At 34.6% G+C, this 16,905-nt stretch overlaps 1 protein-coding gene across 2 annotated transcripts; it reads right to left on the reverse strand.

Annotated features, from left to right (window-relative positions):
* Nucleotides 1-2,530: 2,530 nt before the first annotated feature.
* Nucleotides 2,531-13,420, reverse strand: LOC122249586 (ATP-binding cassette sub-family F member 2). 2 transcript variants are annotated; one of them, XM_043010580.2, is made up of 11 exons: nt 13,285-13,420; nt 10,471-10,577; nt 8,620-8,719; nt 8,295-8,472; nt 7,693-7,910; nt 6,715-7,019; nt 6,445-6,606; nt 5,895-6,059; nt 5,359-5,661; nt 4,926-5,174; nt 2,531-4,658 (listed from the first exon to the last, which is right to left on the reverse strand). In XM_043010580.2, exons 2-11 carry the CDS (start codon nt 10,567-10,569, stop codon nt 4,530-4,532), a joined length of 1,908 nt encoding a protein of 635 aa, XP_042866514.1. In that variant the 5' UTR covers nt 10,570-10,577; nt 13,285-13,420; the 3' UTR covers nt 2,531-4,529. The 2 variants fall into 2 exon arrangements, with proteins under 2 accessions (XP_042866514.1, XP_042866515.1); XM_043010581.2 differs by having other exon boundaries at nt 13,017-13,363.
* Between the last annotated feature and the right edge of the window lie 3,485 nt (nt 13,421-16,905).

Genomic DNA, 16,905 nt, shown 5'->3' on the forward strand with positions numbered 1-16,905 from the left:
TCCTCCTCCGCTCTCCTTCACCAAGTCCAGAAATGAGCCTCCCTCGAATTCCATTTTCTGACATACTCTTGAAAGTCGGTGATTTTCCCTCTTGCGCTGTAGAGGCCCGGCATTTCTTCTCATCAAGAGATCCGTTTATCTCCAGATGAACGACAGAGAGAGAGAGAGAGAGAGAGAGAGCTGTTTACGTTTTACGTAAGCGATCTTATTGGTATTAACAATGATCATAATGGTATTTTTGTAATGGTTATCGTTATCGTAATAGCATCTCAAAATTGATGTTCATATTGTCACTATTATTTTCCTGATTTGTATGATTATTGCTATTATCATTATCAATGGAATTACTTTATGATATTATCATTTGTTACTATCATAATTATTACTATTATTTAATAATGTACATGCTAGTTATGATAACTGGAATTTCTGCAGTATCAGTGATAGATTAATTAATATCAACTGTCATCTTTATTATCATCCCTGCTACTGCTACATTTATGTTGCGAATTATTATTACTATTATTATTACTCTTACAATCCAATTATCATCACTATTACCATTTTATGTGATAAGGATTATTTGGTCATAATTAGTGATTATTTTTAGTAGTTATCAGTTAAATGAATCATTAACATTACTTTTGAAAGGATAAGAGATAAGATGCCTTCCCTAGATCCGCCAGTGAATGTGAATGTGCATATGCAAATGTGAATATGTGAGTCTATATACATGTGTATATAGAGAGAGATGGATAGATAGATATAGATAGATAGATAGATGAATATAGATAGATGTATATAGATAGATGTATATAGACAGATATAGATAGATATAGATAAAGAGACAGAGAGAAAGAGAAAGAGAGAAAGAGAGAGAGAGAGAGAGAGAGAGAGAGAGAGAGAGAGAGAGAGAGAGAGAGAGAGAGAGAGAAAGAGAGAAAGAAGGAAAGAGAAAAAGAAAGAAAGAGAGAAATAAATAAAGAAAGAAAGAAAGAGAAAGAGAGAGAAATAAAGAAAGAAAGAGAGGGAAAGAGAAAGAGAAAGAGAGAGAAGGAGAAAGAGAGAGCGATCGCGAGTGAGAGCGTGCGCACTGCATACACGTGTGTTACTTAAAAGCTGTTACTAGATGTAGACCACCCAAATGTAGCAATTCCTGGGTGGTGGTCTTGGGTCACTATGGAGTACTTGTTACAATAAAACGCGGGGGGAACGTGCCGGGCAGGGGCATTTCGGGGCTTTTCCTCCGATGATGTCATTTAACCACGTGCGCGCCATTTATCTACCAAAGAGGCGTGCTATGACACACGACTTGGTTATTTATATGTATATGTCTATGTATATATGTATATGTATATGTATATATATATATGTATATACATATACATATATATATATATAAATATAAATATATATATATAAATATATACCTATATATATATATATAATATATACCTATATATATATATATATATATATATATATATATATATATATATATATATAATATATACTATATATATATATATATATTATATATATATATATATATATATATATATATATATATATAATATATACATATATATATATAATATATACTATATATATATATATATATATATATATATATATATATATATATATATATATATATATGTATATATATATATAATGTGTGTGCGTGTGTATAATGACCGTACTTTTATTGCCCTGTGTGATGGCGAGGGATATACGCCCAGAGGCCATACATAGCCTGCACCAGCTCTGATCTTTGTATGACTTATTTGATGTTATGAGAAAATTCTTCACTTTGGCAACCTACTTCTCCACCATTTACAACGTGTATCTTTAGATTAAGTATTGCGGCATGTTCTCCAAGAATTTTTGTTCAGTCGAAGGAGACTGCAGATATTCCGCGATTCCCAAGACTCTTGTGATCTTCTTGTGTATACAATATTTCTTAGTTCATTTGACTTCAGTTATTTGGACAAATTCTGCAGTGAAAAGGCAGAACGCATTAACTCTAAAAATGCGATTTTAAGAATTTGGTATCTGTAGAATCGTCATTTAAAGACGAATTTGATACAACCATCATGGTGTCTGAATGTCAATAAAGGTATGGTCAGTTATGTCTATCGATAACAATTATAGGAGTAAATATACATGCAGCAAAATCTTTAACATCGATTTTCTCAAAACATGGATTTTGGAGTTAATGCGTTCTGCCTTTTTGCTGCAGAATTGGTCTCTCAATTGAGGCTTCAATTTATATTTGATTTTCTGTATCAAAAATACATTTGAGTATAGTTGCACATTATGTGCAATAATTCACGTGCTTTTAAGGTAATTATTTTGCAAATTAACCATAGAGCCTCGAGAAATTGCCAAGTAATACTCGTAAAAAGTTGGAGCAAACATGTGCAAACCTTTCTGTAAACAATTAATTCCCTTAAAATCAAATTTTAAAAATCTCTGCATTTGTAACTTATAGTATGAACATATCAGGCTGGTTAAGGAAACACCTATCTGTTGATTAGATTTTACTGATTTTTTTTTTATCTTCTCAATGCTACATCCCAGGATATATTGTATAGATATACATCTAAAAGATGCTTTCAATTTTTACACAGTAAACTGTGGTTGTTAGCCAAAAGTCTTTACAGAACATTGGCACTACATAGTGTGCAATGCTAATATACAAATAGGCTTGTTTTATAAAGAGAATGCACAATAGTTTGTCATCTTTAACTTGCAAGAGAGTATGTACTGTACAATCTAATATTTGTTGTATAACCAACAAAGCTTTAGGCCTTGTAAGACAGGCCTAAAAAGACTTTCACAGTAACATTACAAGCCAATTTGAAGGGACTAATTAATCATGCAATATGTTTTACCCACTTAACTAATTGTATGGTTGAAATAGAAACAAGCGCAGATGTCATAGGTTATCTGCATAAGCCTTGATATGAAAATGTATAAATAATAAGAGGATGCAGTAGGGAATATGTTTGCATACAGTCACTTATAAATATTGTGGAAAGATACAGTCTACTCTTGCTTCCTTGGTATGAAAGTTCAGAACTTGTACACCCCTCAATCAGACAAGAGTTTTAGATCCCTCTACCTCTGGAAAGTTATGAAGCTTTGCCGAGATGAGATTTTCGAATACATTCTCGTGAGTTGGAAAATAAGCATGACAACGGACAGGCTAAAACTTTAAAAGAAATATAATGAAGAGTTAAACTATTCCTGACAGTGTTCTGGGACTAGTTTGTTACAGTTAAGTTGGACCATTCTGCTCTTTGCCGCAACAGATGGCTAGGACAAGTATAACTGCAAACATAAATCTAAAAGTGGCAACAAGGATTTCTAATATCTTAACTAAAAAATGTCCCAAGCACATTCAAATCTAACTTCCATTATGCAGAATCAACATCACTCAAACTAGTACTCCTTACATAGAACTCATTAGCTTCAACTGATCTGGAAAATACATTTATCATCACATCAACACACACATTAACTCTTGCAAACAAACATGTAATAACCTATGGTTCAACATTTTTATTATTTTCATTCCCGTGAAGAAAATGTGCCCCTTCAATTTTGATAAGAGATAGCCAACTTCAAAACACTCTCCTGATCTTTTAGAGTGAAGAAATATATAAAATAATATCAGTTATTCCACTGCATCACACAACTACAAGCACACCAAAACCACAAGGGTATTACAATTTTACAGATATACCAATATGCAATGTAGGGGTACATGCAAACCCCTTAGTTCAAAAGGCCAGATAATGAACATCATAAAAAGAATCGGTTGCCTTACATTTCCAATAGAAAAGTGACATTTGTGCAAATGATAAAATAAAACTCTTCTCTTTTTTCAACTGCTTTCAAACTCTTCTAATCTAACAAAAAAATGAACAATTTAATAAATTTCAGAAATAAACAAAAAAACAAAAAGAAGCTCTTGCACCCTTTCGATAATAACCACACAAGATCACAGTGTAAATTGTTCAGAACACATATTATACATTTTATACATATTTACCTTTATAATGTTTCCCAGCTCTACCCGATTAGCTTTAATTTCCATAACATAGATCATTCAATAGTCAGTAAAACAGTTGTTTTAATATAATTACTTTCAAAAAGGAAAAAAGAAAGAAAAAATTATATACCACACCACAAATACAGGAAATAAATGCATTGCAAAATGAGCATGCCAACTTCTAATTTCATTATTTTATTGTTAAATGATGAACAACACTACAAACTCTTGATAACGATTTAAGAGATGAAATAATGAAAATAAAAATAATGATAAAGGCTATATATAATTCCAAGATAAAAAAAAGGAACTCCAAAGTGACTTGCCCGAGAGAAAGCAATTTATTCTACTGATGTACCTTTTAGCTTTTAACCATTTCTGAATCAATGAATTCTCAATGAGATTATTTCCATGATTTCCAAAAAATAAAAAAATAAATAAATAAAATATTTGAGTTGTTTATTTCAATTTAGAACATCTTCTTTCTCTTTTCATTATCCTTTAAGACCTTCTTCTTCAGCATTTCCTTGTAGGACAAAATGTCTCCTTCCCACTTGGTCACAGTCTCTTTCTCACAAATCCAAATCTCCTCTGCTACCTGTAATATAATTCAAAAGAACACAATTATAATAATTAAAGAACATTTTGAGGATTCTGTAAAAAAAAAAAAAAAAAAAAAAAAAAAATTATATATATATATATATATATATTATATATATATATATATATATATATATATCTATATATCTATATATCTATATATATATATATATATATATATTATATATATATATATCTGAAAGAGAAGAAATAATCACATATTCCACATGTTTAGATTGCACATCCCATCTGAGCATCATCTTACCTGAGAAATCAGCCTGAAATCGTGAGAAACTAGAACCATGCCTCCGTCAAAGTCATTAATAGCGTCAGCCAAAGAATCAATGGTTTCCATATCCAAGTGATTGGTAGGTTCGTCAAGTAGGAGCAAATGAGGGGTTTGATGAGCCAACCATGCAAACACTACTCGACAACGCTGTCCGTCGCTCAACTGCCGAATGGGTGATACTTGCTGCTTTCCGGTCAGTCCGTAGCGTCCAATAATCTTCCTCACCTATGGGTCAAATCATTTAGTCAGAAAATATCAAATTATCTTAACTAGGTTAAATCATAAACTATAGTTAACCAATCTATCCATAATATTCAAAATATTGTAAATGCATGCTATACCCTTATCATATCCAAGGTCTTGGTTTTGGCAATAATCTCTTGCCATCAAGTCCCCATAAGCAACATACCTCATCACGCTCCTTCAATTCTGGGAACTGGGTCATCATGTAATCAATTGGAGAGAGATCAAGATCAAGAAGTTCGTGGAGATGCTGATGATAACGGGCAATTCTCAAGTGGGAGTTTTTACGGATCATGCCATGAGTTGGGGTCAGGTCTCCATAAAGAAGTTTCAGTAGGGTAGACTTTCCTGCACCATTTGGCCCTACCAAGGCCAGCCTTGTGTCCAAATCAATACCAAATTCCAGATTCTTGTAAATGTACGGGGTATCATCCTTATAGCGGAAACTGACGTCCTGAACCATGATCACCTGAAATTATTGGTAATTAGTATCATATACAATACATTGATTAAAACATCTGTACCTTAGTTTTAACATTAAAAATTAAGGTATGAAAACTGCATATGAAAGTATGCATCATAAAGATAATTCAACAAAATGACGGAGTAATTGTATGTAATTATTCCCATGATATAATATGGTATAGAAATAGTATAGGAATTCAGAATTCAATCAAACCATGATATTATAAACATTCTTACTGGAGGGGGAATTGTTCCACACTCTGGGAAGTAGAAGGTAAGTGTCCTGTCTTTAGAAACTTTCTCCGTAAGACCACCTGCTACCATCTTGGCTAGAGTCTTTTCCTTTGACTGTGCCTGACGTGCAAGCTTGGCTGAACCGTGACCGAATCTCGCAATGTAGTTCTGTAAAATTTAGGATAGAATTAAAAATAGTAGAGAGAAAGGGAGAGGTGTGTGTGTGTGTGTGTGTGTGTGTGTGTGTGTGTGTGTGTGTGTGTGTGTGTGTGTGTGTGTGTGTGTGTGTGTGTGTGTGTGTGTGTGTGTGTGTGTGTGTGTGTGTGTGTGTGTGTGTGTGTGTGTGTGTGTGTGTGTGTGTGTGTGTGTGTGTGTGCGTGTGTGTGTGTGTGTGCGCGCGCGCGCCTCTTGATTATGTACAAACAATTTCCTACTTAACAAATTTAAAGAAGATACAAATAGACAATATTCAATATCAAGGTCATTATATCACACAAGATGACCTGTAAATTAGATACATATCTTACATTACTGATTAATTCAATTTTCTCACCTTCATATGAGCAATCTGGTCCTGTTCCCATTGATACTGCTTCATTTGATTCTCAAGTTGTTCAACTCTGGTTCGTACAAATGCATCATAATTACCACCATAGTACTTCAACTTCTTCTTCTCCATGTGAACAACATTTGTGCAAACACCGTTCAAGAAATCCTGAAAAGAAGGTGATGTTTAATGATTGCTTATGTGACACATGAATGAGAGTAAAAGCAAGAGTTATGTTATCTTTTATGAAGACATTTATTGGGTGGAAGGACTAACCTGTGAGTGAGATATGATGACCAAAATACGCTTATATTTTGCCAACTCCTCTTCCAGCCACACACAAGCATCTAAATCCAAGTGATTGGTGGGTTCATCAAGCAGCAAAATATGAGGCTTGACAAACAGAGCACGAGCAAGAGCAATTCTCATTCGCCATCCTCCAGAGAAATCCTTGCAAGCCTTTTCCATCATGGCGTGGGTAAAGCCAAGACCATGAAGAATGTAAGCAGCCTTTGCCTGGGCTGTGTCGGCTCCAATTTCATCCAAGCGGTCATAGACATCCATGAGTTGTTCCTGAGAATCTGCAAGTTTGAGAAACAAACAAACATTTTTGTTATTTGAATTGAAGATTGTAATCATCAAATTAGATGTATAAAAAATAAAAAGTTTCTAAATGCATCTTTGGTAATTTTCTTGTACAAAAATTCTTGAAATTCAGCACTTATCGTCAACAATCTTAGCAAGAAATGAGTATAAAAACAATTGCATGTAGGAATTCCAAGACAGGATGTTTGTATAACCCACAGTTGGATTCGATACTGCACGAATGGCGTGTTGATTCATCTGCCAACATTATCTCACTCCTCAAAGATGTTGGTAGATGAATCAACAAATCATTCATGGTGTTCATCTGGTTTGGACATCCATGAAGCAAGGGGTGAAGAGGACTGCACACTAGATTGAATCTAACCATCGATTATACATACATGATTATGTGTATTAATTTCTATTTAAATCGGTATTCATCCAAGTTTAAAGATATAATTCAGCTCAAAAGGGGCTAGGCTTCTGAGCAGATTTAAGAAAAGAAAAGGAGAATATATGGTACATAATAGTAAATCTCTATATATAGCCAAAATGTTAATCCCCAAACAATGAAACACATCCAAAACTTTAACTGAATCATTTCCCCAATCCCTTCTGAAGCTAAAAATTAGCAACATGCGACAACAGGGTAATAAAAATGAACTTTACCGTCATCTGCACATGTCGCCAGCTCTTCAGCCAAAGTTTCCAAGCGTATTCTCTCTTCATCAACCTCCATAACACACTGGAGCGCAGTCTTCTCTGATGCCGGCATTTCTCTGACTAAGTGGAAGATATCAAGGTGATCTTGAATTGGCACCTCTCTATTTGCTATTGTTGCTAGCAGGGTGGACTTGCCACATCCATTTTCTCCAATGAGTCCATATCTGAAAAACATTAATAATCTTAAGTAGGGGATTCTCTTACATAATTTAGCTATGAAAAGTAAAATATAACCTTTCTAACATCAATGATAAATGAATCAAAATATCTCATCTCAACTTTGATACATTTTTGAAACTGTAGTGCTTAAAATTCAGGAAAATGTAAGGATGATATGGAGAAGTTATCTCCATACCTATGCACAAATATTTTCATTACAGGAATCATTTAAGAAAAATCAAATTGATTTCAACAACAAAAATCAATAAGGCAACCAATTATCTACATAAAAGCATTGGAAGAGTAAAACCATAAGAATTCTTTGGGAGTTACAATGAAGATCACAAGCCTTGTAATCTGTATTAAAAAAAAAGGACATCTCAAATCACCTTCGTCCACAATTCAACTCAAGCTTGGTGTCCTGCAGCATCTCTGAACCATGGAAAGTGATGGAAAAGTTGTCAATCTTAACATCCCGAGCACGTGAGTGGATACCCAGGACACCAGTGCATGATCGTGCTTGAGCAGCAATCCTCATGTCTTCCTCAAGACGGCGACAAAGCAGTTCTGTCCAAAGGAAAAGAAGAAAAGGAATAAAAATATCCGAGACTATGAATAATACATATGACGCATGGCAAGTGTACAACATAATACATGAATAAAAAAAAAATTGAACAATATAGATAAAATTAGATCTAAATCCAATTCATTTACCTTCTGCGCTTAATTTCTCGGTCTCAGAATTGCCGTTTGTCATGGGTGTGGTTTCTCTAGAATTTTTCTTAGAGTTGTTGGCAGATCCATTGACTTGGGGCTATAAAAATACATTACAAAAGTTAAAGATGAATTCTGAAACTTAAAACTATTACCTGTAAAAAAAAAGATAGTAAAATCCAAAGCATATCATTCTTTGATATAACCATGAAATATGGTCAGCTGTTAAAGAATAATCAAAGTAAATATTGACAAGACCTTCACTTTCTTGTTATAATCAATGTAAATGTTTGACAGTTGTATTGCTAGGATGAAACTAAAAAGAATTGCCCCATCAATTAAAACTGTTACAAAATTCTACACATCAGAAAGCAAATAGTGAAAAAGCAATGAATGCAGAAAAATCAAATTGAAGTAACTAATAATGGTATATTTACTATGGTGAATCGAAATGAAAATATTGATGGAAGTCCCTAATGCTGCACTGGTAATGGACAAGGCAGCAAAAGTCATGGTGAAGGCCTCTGAGATGATACTGACTTTTGTAGAAGAAAACAATGCAACTGTTACTGACTAAATCTTATTGCGATAAATATTTCAGACGATTCTGAACATTTATTATTTGCTGGAATGATTGATTATGTAATATACATATGATTATTGTACAAAAATAGTATACATTTTTGGGTGGTACTATCCTAATACAACAAGCACTTGTATAAAAGTCTCTGGGAAATAATAATAATTTAATAATAATAATACAATAATAAAAAAAAATATATTATTGTATTAAATGTCCAATTAACTTCCTCCTCCTCTTCCAAAATCTGCTTTTTCTGCTTCATACATTTTCATTTATCTGACAACCTGCTGGTGAGTTTCTAAAATTAAATTGCTTACATTCTATGCAAATAGAATGACCATGAATCCTACTATTCATGGTTATGAAAAATTGATGAGGGAATATTGCATCAAGTTACCAAATATTGATGTTGTAGTTAGATAATATGCCACAGACTTCCTTAAAAATAATTTTGCCACTTAATCCTACTTACTGATGCTTAAAAAGGATTTGTAAAATCCATTCAATGCCACAGAAAACCAGAAAAGGGACAAGATGATATTCTATCAACATAAGTGGGAAAAGTTTTTAAGAACTTTTAGGTAAATACCATGAACAAGTTGCATACTTTTTCCACCAAACATAATTGGTCAGTTTAAATTTAGATTAGTAACCAGTCTTAAGAGAATTTCTTTTCAGCAGATTACAAAATGGATCAATTAGTATGTCAAGATGGTTACTATTTATATATATTAAATATTTGACAATTCCTTCAAAAATAAATTATTTTCATACAGTATCAACCCACAAACTCACTTATATTTCTAAAAATAGCAATTGTGTCATGTAACACATGTTAGTTCTGATCCTATTTAGCTTTTCACTGATTTATTTCCTTCATGAATTTCAAACAACTTGGAGGATGAATTTAATATTGTAAGACAAGTATGGATCCCAACATGTAAACCCGTTAACAACGGGTGACAATATATCACGCCAAGTGGTGGCAGCGTCAGCCACCTGGGACGAATCAACACTTTCTTTGTGGCTATCCTCCTGGCTGGCGCACCGGGTGATCGGGTGTATGGTGCTTGGCCGCGGCCAGTGCGAGCAAGAAACCTGAGGTGTTAGGCCTATGCCTTTGAAATATCCCAGTGTTTCGACCATTTGGAGTCAAAATAGCCCCCTCAATAACGGGTTAACAAAGAAACAATTAGCAATGAACGAAGGTCAGGTCAATGCAACATTTTAGCAAGATTGACCAATAATTTTTTTTTCTTTTCTTTTACCTTCTTGTCCTCCTTGGGCTCAATTTTCTTGCCGCTTGCCTTGGCCTTGGCTGCTTCCTTCTTCTTCTGATCTCGCTTTTTCTTGGCATCGGACGGCATGGTGGATTCTGAGGGTAAAATGAACATGTAAGTTAACGTGCAACTAAAGCCAACTCATAATATCTAACCTATGGAAGAGTTGTCATTTCGTTGAGACATCAAGTAAATTCTCTTTGGGACATAGGTAAAACAACCCTTTCTGAATTCATTACAATCTGCTATTAATTTTTTTTGTAGCTTGGAAGTCAAGCTATGATATTCAAGTATAGGAAAACATGATATTCAATAATCCATTCAACCCATTCACGCCAGTTGACGTGATAGCACGTATTGTGGTTTTCGCGTCAGACGCCCTGGACGAGCTATGAGGGGAAGCCACGCACTCGGGTAGAGCGAGCAGGCAACCCAGGCTCTCGGCTTGTGCGCCCAAGAATCTCGAGGCGTTAGGTTTATGCGTTCGAGAACCCCGGTATTGCGACCCTGCAAAGCCGGAACGGCCCCGGCGTGAATGGGTTAAAAGGATTATTTTTAAAAATGAGTAAATGTTCAGAAAAGAACCATGTAGAATTAAAGAGAAAATAAACCAAAGATTATTACACAATACATAAAACAAGATTATGAAAGAATACTATACAGAAGGGTAAGGTAAAGCAACAAATTAAATTCTGTGAATCTATGCTCAAAAAGTCCAGCAATGCTGTATTCTAAGTTTTGTATCCACCAAATAAAAACAAATCAACAACATGTACAGTCTGGTAAGGGCTCATCTTCCTCCCTGGTGATTTACTGTCAAATAAATAAATATTCCAAGTCCTATCTTGCTGAATGTGTGCCGGGAGGTTTGTAGCCTTTTGCCAGTGTGTGTGATGTGTGGTGCCCATGAAGTCCCTTCATGTAGTCCTATTATGAGCAATTACCAAAAGATGTTACACAATACCATACACATTTCAAGATAAGGTAGGTAATGACATGGGCTATCTTTTTACAAATATCAATATCCTTATCCATATGAAACTAGGCTACAGCACTACTGCCTACTCTTTTCCTTGAATAACTCCATTACCCAATAAGGCCTACCAGCTGTGATTTCCTATGCTCTTATTTTATCTCATCCACACTTCAAGGCTGTCATTTGATAAGGCAGCTTTAAGGTGTTAATAGAGAACATGAGGCTCTAAAACAAAGGAAAAATGGAAATCAATGTTATATTTGCTAAATCTGTTAACATGGCAAAATAATTTTAAAATTTGTGCAAGACATGTATACTTTACAAAGTATACAGTATATAGAATAAATAGAAACCCACTTTCTAAGATACTTTCTTTCTATGCCAGAGTGGTCACAAACTAGAAATAAGGTAGTTATAAATGAAATGAAATTAGTGATAGATTTCTGTAGATCAAGTGATCATCATTGCAGATGCACCATCAACCCTCTGACGATGGCCAACATGCTACTGTCATAAGTAAGGTTAGACCTGTTCCTTTTGATAATAACTTGCCAGGGAGGTCTACCAACTATACCAAATAAAGATGATGATGATAGTGATAACATGAGTCCATCTTTATTCTTGAATTTAATCTACACAGTATAAAACCCAAAATGAAACTTGTTCTCAATGTGGAACAACTATGTCCAGGAATTTACTTAGTATAAAACCCAAAATGAAACTTGTTCTCAATGTGGAACAACTATGTCCAGGAATTTACTTATCTCCTGATTCCATGTACTGTTGACCTGAAACTATTTCTAGGACCCAAACTGTAATTACATCTAATTTTGTGGTAACTACCTCACCAACCAAGACTTAAACCCACACACTATTGCATGTTACCTAGAAAAAGAAAGGGTTCAAATTCGGGCCCATCTACAAAATTGCATTATTGTATTATTCCATTAATCAAAACAATCAAATATACTGGAAGACTTCCAGCTCGGTCGTTTTGCTCCACAACCTTTACGCCTGCGGTGGTATCTCGCTGGCCAAACAACAACAGACGATCCTGGTCATTCATGCATTGCTTTTGGCTCACCAATTATTGGCCTCATGAAACAGAGCTAAAAATAGACTAATCAATATTGTATGATTTACACCAAGCACCCCAGAGCCTCCCTGACCATTGGAATTAAGACAAGGGTTTCAAAATCTGTTTCTGATTTCAATTTACATGTCCATTCCCTCATTAATGTTAATATTTAGGGCTATTATAGGATCAGATGGCCACATTATAGGAAAATCTTCCAGAACAAGAAGAGAAATTCACGCATTGTAAAACAGAAAACCAAAAAACTAAACACCTGGTCCCGAGATATTTTTCGATAAACAAAAATTAATACAATCTTCCAACATTCACAGTAGGAGAGAGAAACACATTCCTGAACCGCACCTGGACAAATGCGGCAGAAAAAGCATGACGCAAGCCTGCCTGTCTATCTGCCTGCCTTTGGCCTTGTTATTTTCCGTCAAATTTTGTCTATCGTAAATGAAACAAATACGTAAAAAGTACCAAAGTCAAAGGGATTATCCGAGTGAAGTAATGCTTTGGCCGAACTCTTCTTGGCTGCAGTTTCCGCGGCTGAAGTCCGTCACACAAAGGCTAAATAAGGCACTGACATCCGCCACTATACTGCCACTAAGCAACGCATGGCCTAGATTTCCAATGGACATATTTCCGTCGGCCCTTCGATCGACGTCCATTTTTAGACATTTATATATAGAATATACATTCTGCTAGCGATTAGATACGAAACCCAAAGGGAAACAGGGATACTTACACTTAAAATAAGCAAGTAAGGACAAGGAAGCCGTTCTCACGTGCTACGATCACGGCAGGGATACCACTTCCACCTCATGCCGGCAGATGGCACTTGGTGTGGGTGATGGCCCCTCACCGAGCGTTATGTCTGAAATTATATACTAGTTCTTATATTGTCCGCATTTTGCTATCTTTATGACAGTCTTCATATTACAAATTAACTAATCTAGTACTCTCCTGGGCTTATTTAATACATTTTATATGGCAATATATTTGCTCGATATGTAAAGAGACAGAATAGCTTTTAAGCTCACTGAGTGTGAGGCCGTACCTTTTCCATTCACATGAAAATAGCGGGAAATGTAATTGCAGACGACTGAAATTCTTATACAATGCCTATTGTATACTTCTTATATTAAAAATACACGTATTAGCTAGTCAGACTTCTTGTACTTACGGTAATTAACGGAAATAGTTCAGTTTCCAGTGTATAGTTGGGAATTAATGGTTATGTTAAGGCATGGTATTGTTTGAGGGGAATGGGTCAGATAATCAGTTCTATCGATTTATAATTAGAAATAAGAAAATATACATGTTAATACCAGGTAACCAGTTCTATCGATTTATAATTATAAATAAGAAAATATACCCGCTAATTTTAGACGCAATGTCGGAGACAGAAACCCGATATGGCACATTACTGCACTCGGTTTTAGTCAGGTCACGGAATATTTCCCTTTTGTTTGATTGGTTAGTGCCATATGACACAAACCATATTTCTTTTGTTTATGTGGAAACCACACACATGTGTTAGGAGTGATATTCAACAACTGAATTGCATGTGTCATGTGCAAGTAAGCCTTTTAAACGCGACACCATAAGCTGAAAAAACTCTCTCCTATACTAAGGATCTTTGAAGTATCTTTTCTCAATCTCAAATTGATTAATTCAGTGTCTATTAGAATTCTTGAAAGTCGTCAATAATGCCGAGTGATCATGTAATCCAAAGACTTTGCATGATGTTGATTGATATATGGACTGACTTATGCGTTAACGTGATTGCGAATACAATATTTTTTTTTAAGAATTTAGCATACATATTTTTCTTTATTCAAAATATTCACCTGCTCCGGCCAGAGTGACGCAACTTCAAGAGCCAAAGCAATTTTGTTAAGATAGTCCCTTTTTGAAATGTATTGAGCTATATTCAACATCCTATATAACCTTATAAAGATTCACCCCTCTCAGAAAATAAAACTTTAGCGTTCGTTCTGAGTCAGAATTATAAATGTGATGTCAGTGCACGAGAAAACTTGCTATGGAGTATCTGGATAGGCCTATACAGTAGTAAACCCGTCGCGAAAGAAAAATGCCCAACATATCTTTGTCATCACTATCTAATCCACATTAAAAAAGTGATATAAGCATCTCCTCTCATTTATTAAGATGTGATTTAGAGAAATCCTCACATATGGAGGAAGTAGGTCAGGCAATACGGACGCCCCCACGCCATCTAATGGCTTTCTGCTAGTTGCTATGAATAGCAGAGACAACACAGATGTTAAAGAAACGGAAACTGTATTTATAGTAAACGCATACCTTTCATGTTTACGACATAATATTGTTTTTTTTCCCTTGAATGACTGTAAATCGTTTTCTTTTCTAGGAAAAAATAGGGTGGGCGAGCGGGGGTGGGATGAAAGTTGGCGATGTGGCGCATTTACCAGTGGCGTTAGGTATAAATGTGTATGATGAGATACACTCGATTTTCTTCAATACTTTTCGAAACCTCACTATAATTAGTTATCTGGTTAGTAGATGATATGACATTTGAAATTATGTACATATATAAATAATCAAATCATATCTATATCTACCTATCTATCTATCTACACACACACACACACACACACACACACACACACGCACACACACACACACACACACGCACACGCATGCACATACACACACATATATATATATGTATATATATATATGTATACATACATATATATATATATATATATATATATATATATATATATATATGTGTGTGTGTGTGTGTGTGTGTGTGTGTGTGTGTGTGTGTGTGTGTGTGCGTGTGTGTGTATGTGCATGCGTGTGTGTGTGTGTGTTTGTGTTTGTATGTGTGTGTGTGTGTGTGTGTGTAGGATCATGTGTCTGATAACAATAATGGAAATAATGATGATTATGGCAAATGGTACTTGTTTTGACAATTATAAGAATGAAATTAGTAATAACAATTATAAGACTGATGGTAATGGTGATACTGATAACCTTAATTGCAATGATAGCAATGTCGCAATAAGTATTGTTATCAACAATTATGATTATTAAGGTAACAACAGCAACGATGAAATTATCATAATCCTTATGGTCTTTATGATTCTTCTTAACAAAACGTAATTTATAAAAAAAAAAAACTTTTCGGGGGGGGGGGATCTGAACCGTTCTTTTCTTTAGTCTTTTGGCAAAGATGTCAACATTAACACTGCTACTATTATCATAATCATTATCATGTTTATCTTTATCATTATTATCATAACCGCTTATGTTGCGAAATCATTTTCTGTTACCATTATCCTATAGGACTTTATATTAACTTGATAGTAATGTTATCCTCATCTATGCCATTACTGTTGTTATTATTATTAGTTCCATCTTATCCAAACCTAATTTCCCTTACATAATTTTTCTGTCACTCGTTTAAGTGACAGAGCAGGAGGCGTGACGTGTATATATGCCCATATGTCATATCAATCATAACGGCAGATCATGCAGTACATTTTGTTGCTGGCCATTAACATATCTATAAAAAAAATGTAGAATGCATTTCTAAAAGGAAGACGAGATTTCTAACCCCCTCTATAGAGTTAAGCCACAAAGGTCTTTAAAAGACTATTGACAGTCGATAAGAAGTCGGTTTGTGATGCTGATGGGACACATTAGAGAGAAAAAAGAATTGTAATAACTGTTGTGTGCCCATGCCAATTTGAGGAAGAGGATGGAGTTGTGGTGAGAAGCAGCGGAGGCAGATCATGGTAGAATGTTAAGAAAGAGGAATTGTGCATGGCGAGCATGAACCAAATGTTGGGTCATTGACATCAATGGTTTTAACAGAAAAAACGTAGATAAATGAAAATTTAAACAGGTTTAACATTTACATTAAGGTTTGCCAAATGACGATAATAATAAAACATATGACACATTATAGAATTATCTAAAATAAAATGATAAAGCAGATATGCATCGAAATCGCAGGCACTCGTGGAATGATGCACATCACAAGCAGGTTTGCCTGTGATGTCAGGGATATGAGATCACGGTGTAAACTCTCACTTCGTGGAATTAAAAGAAGTAAAACCCGTGTATATAAAAATCGAATATATATTCATGAATGTAGTCATATGTTGTGTTTGTAAAAAAAAAGTGTAAGATTGAAAGAAACAATAAATTATACAGTATAAAGCTAATAGTAGCGACCATGATCATGGATATAATGCAGATTATGAATGGTAGAGCAATTTTCTGTTTGATGGAAAACTATTCTCAATTTCAATATTTTCCAACTGTTCTAACTTTCTGTGTGGAGTTATATTCGTTCTGTCTGGTGAGAATG

This window comes from Penaeus japonicus, unplaced genomic scaffold (genome assembly GCF_977035675.1).
Source record: "Penaeus japonicus unplaced genomic scaffold, GWHDUDI00000001_assembly GWHDUDI00000014, whole genome shotgun sequence".
Classification (NCBI taxonomy): Eukaryota; Metazoa; Arthropoda; class Malacostraca; order Decapoda; family Penaeidae; genus Penaeus; species Penaeus japonicus.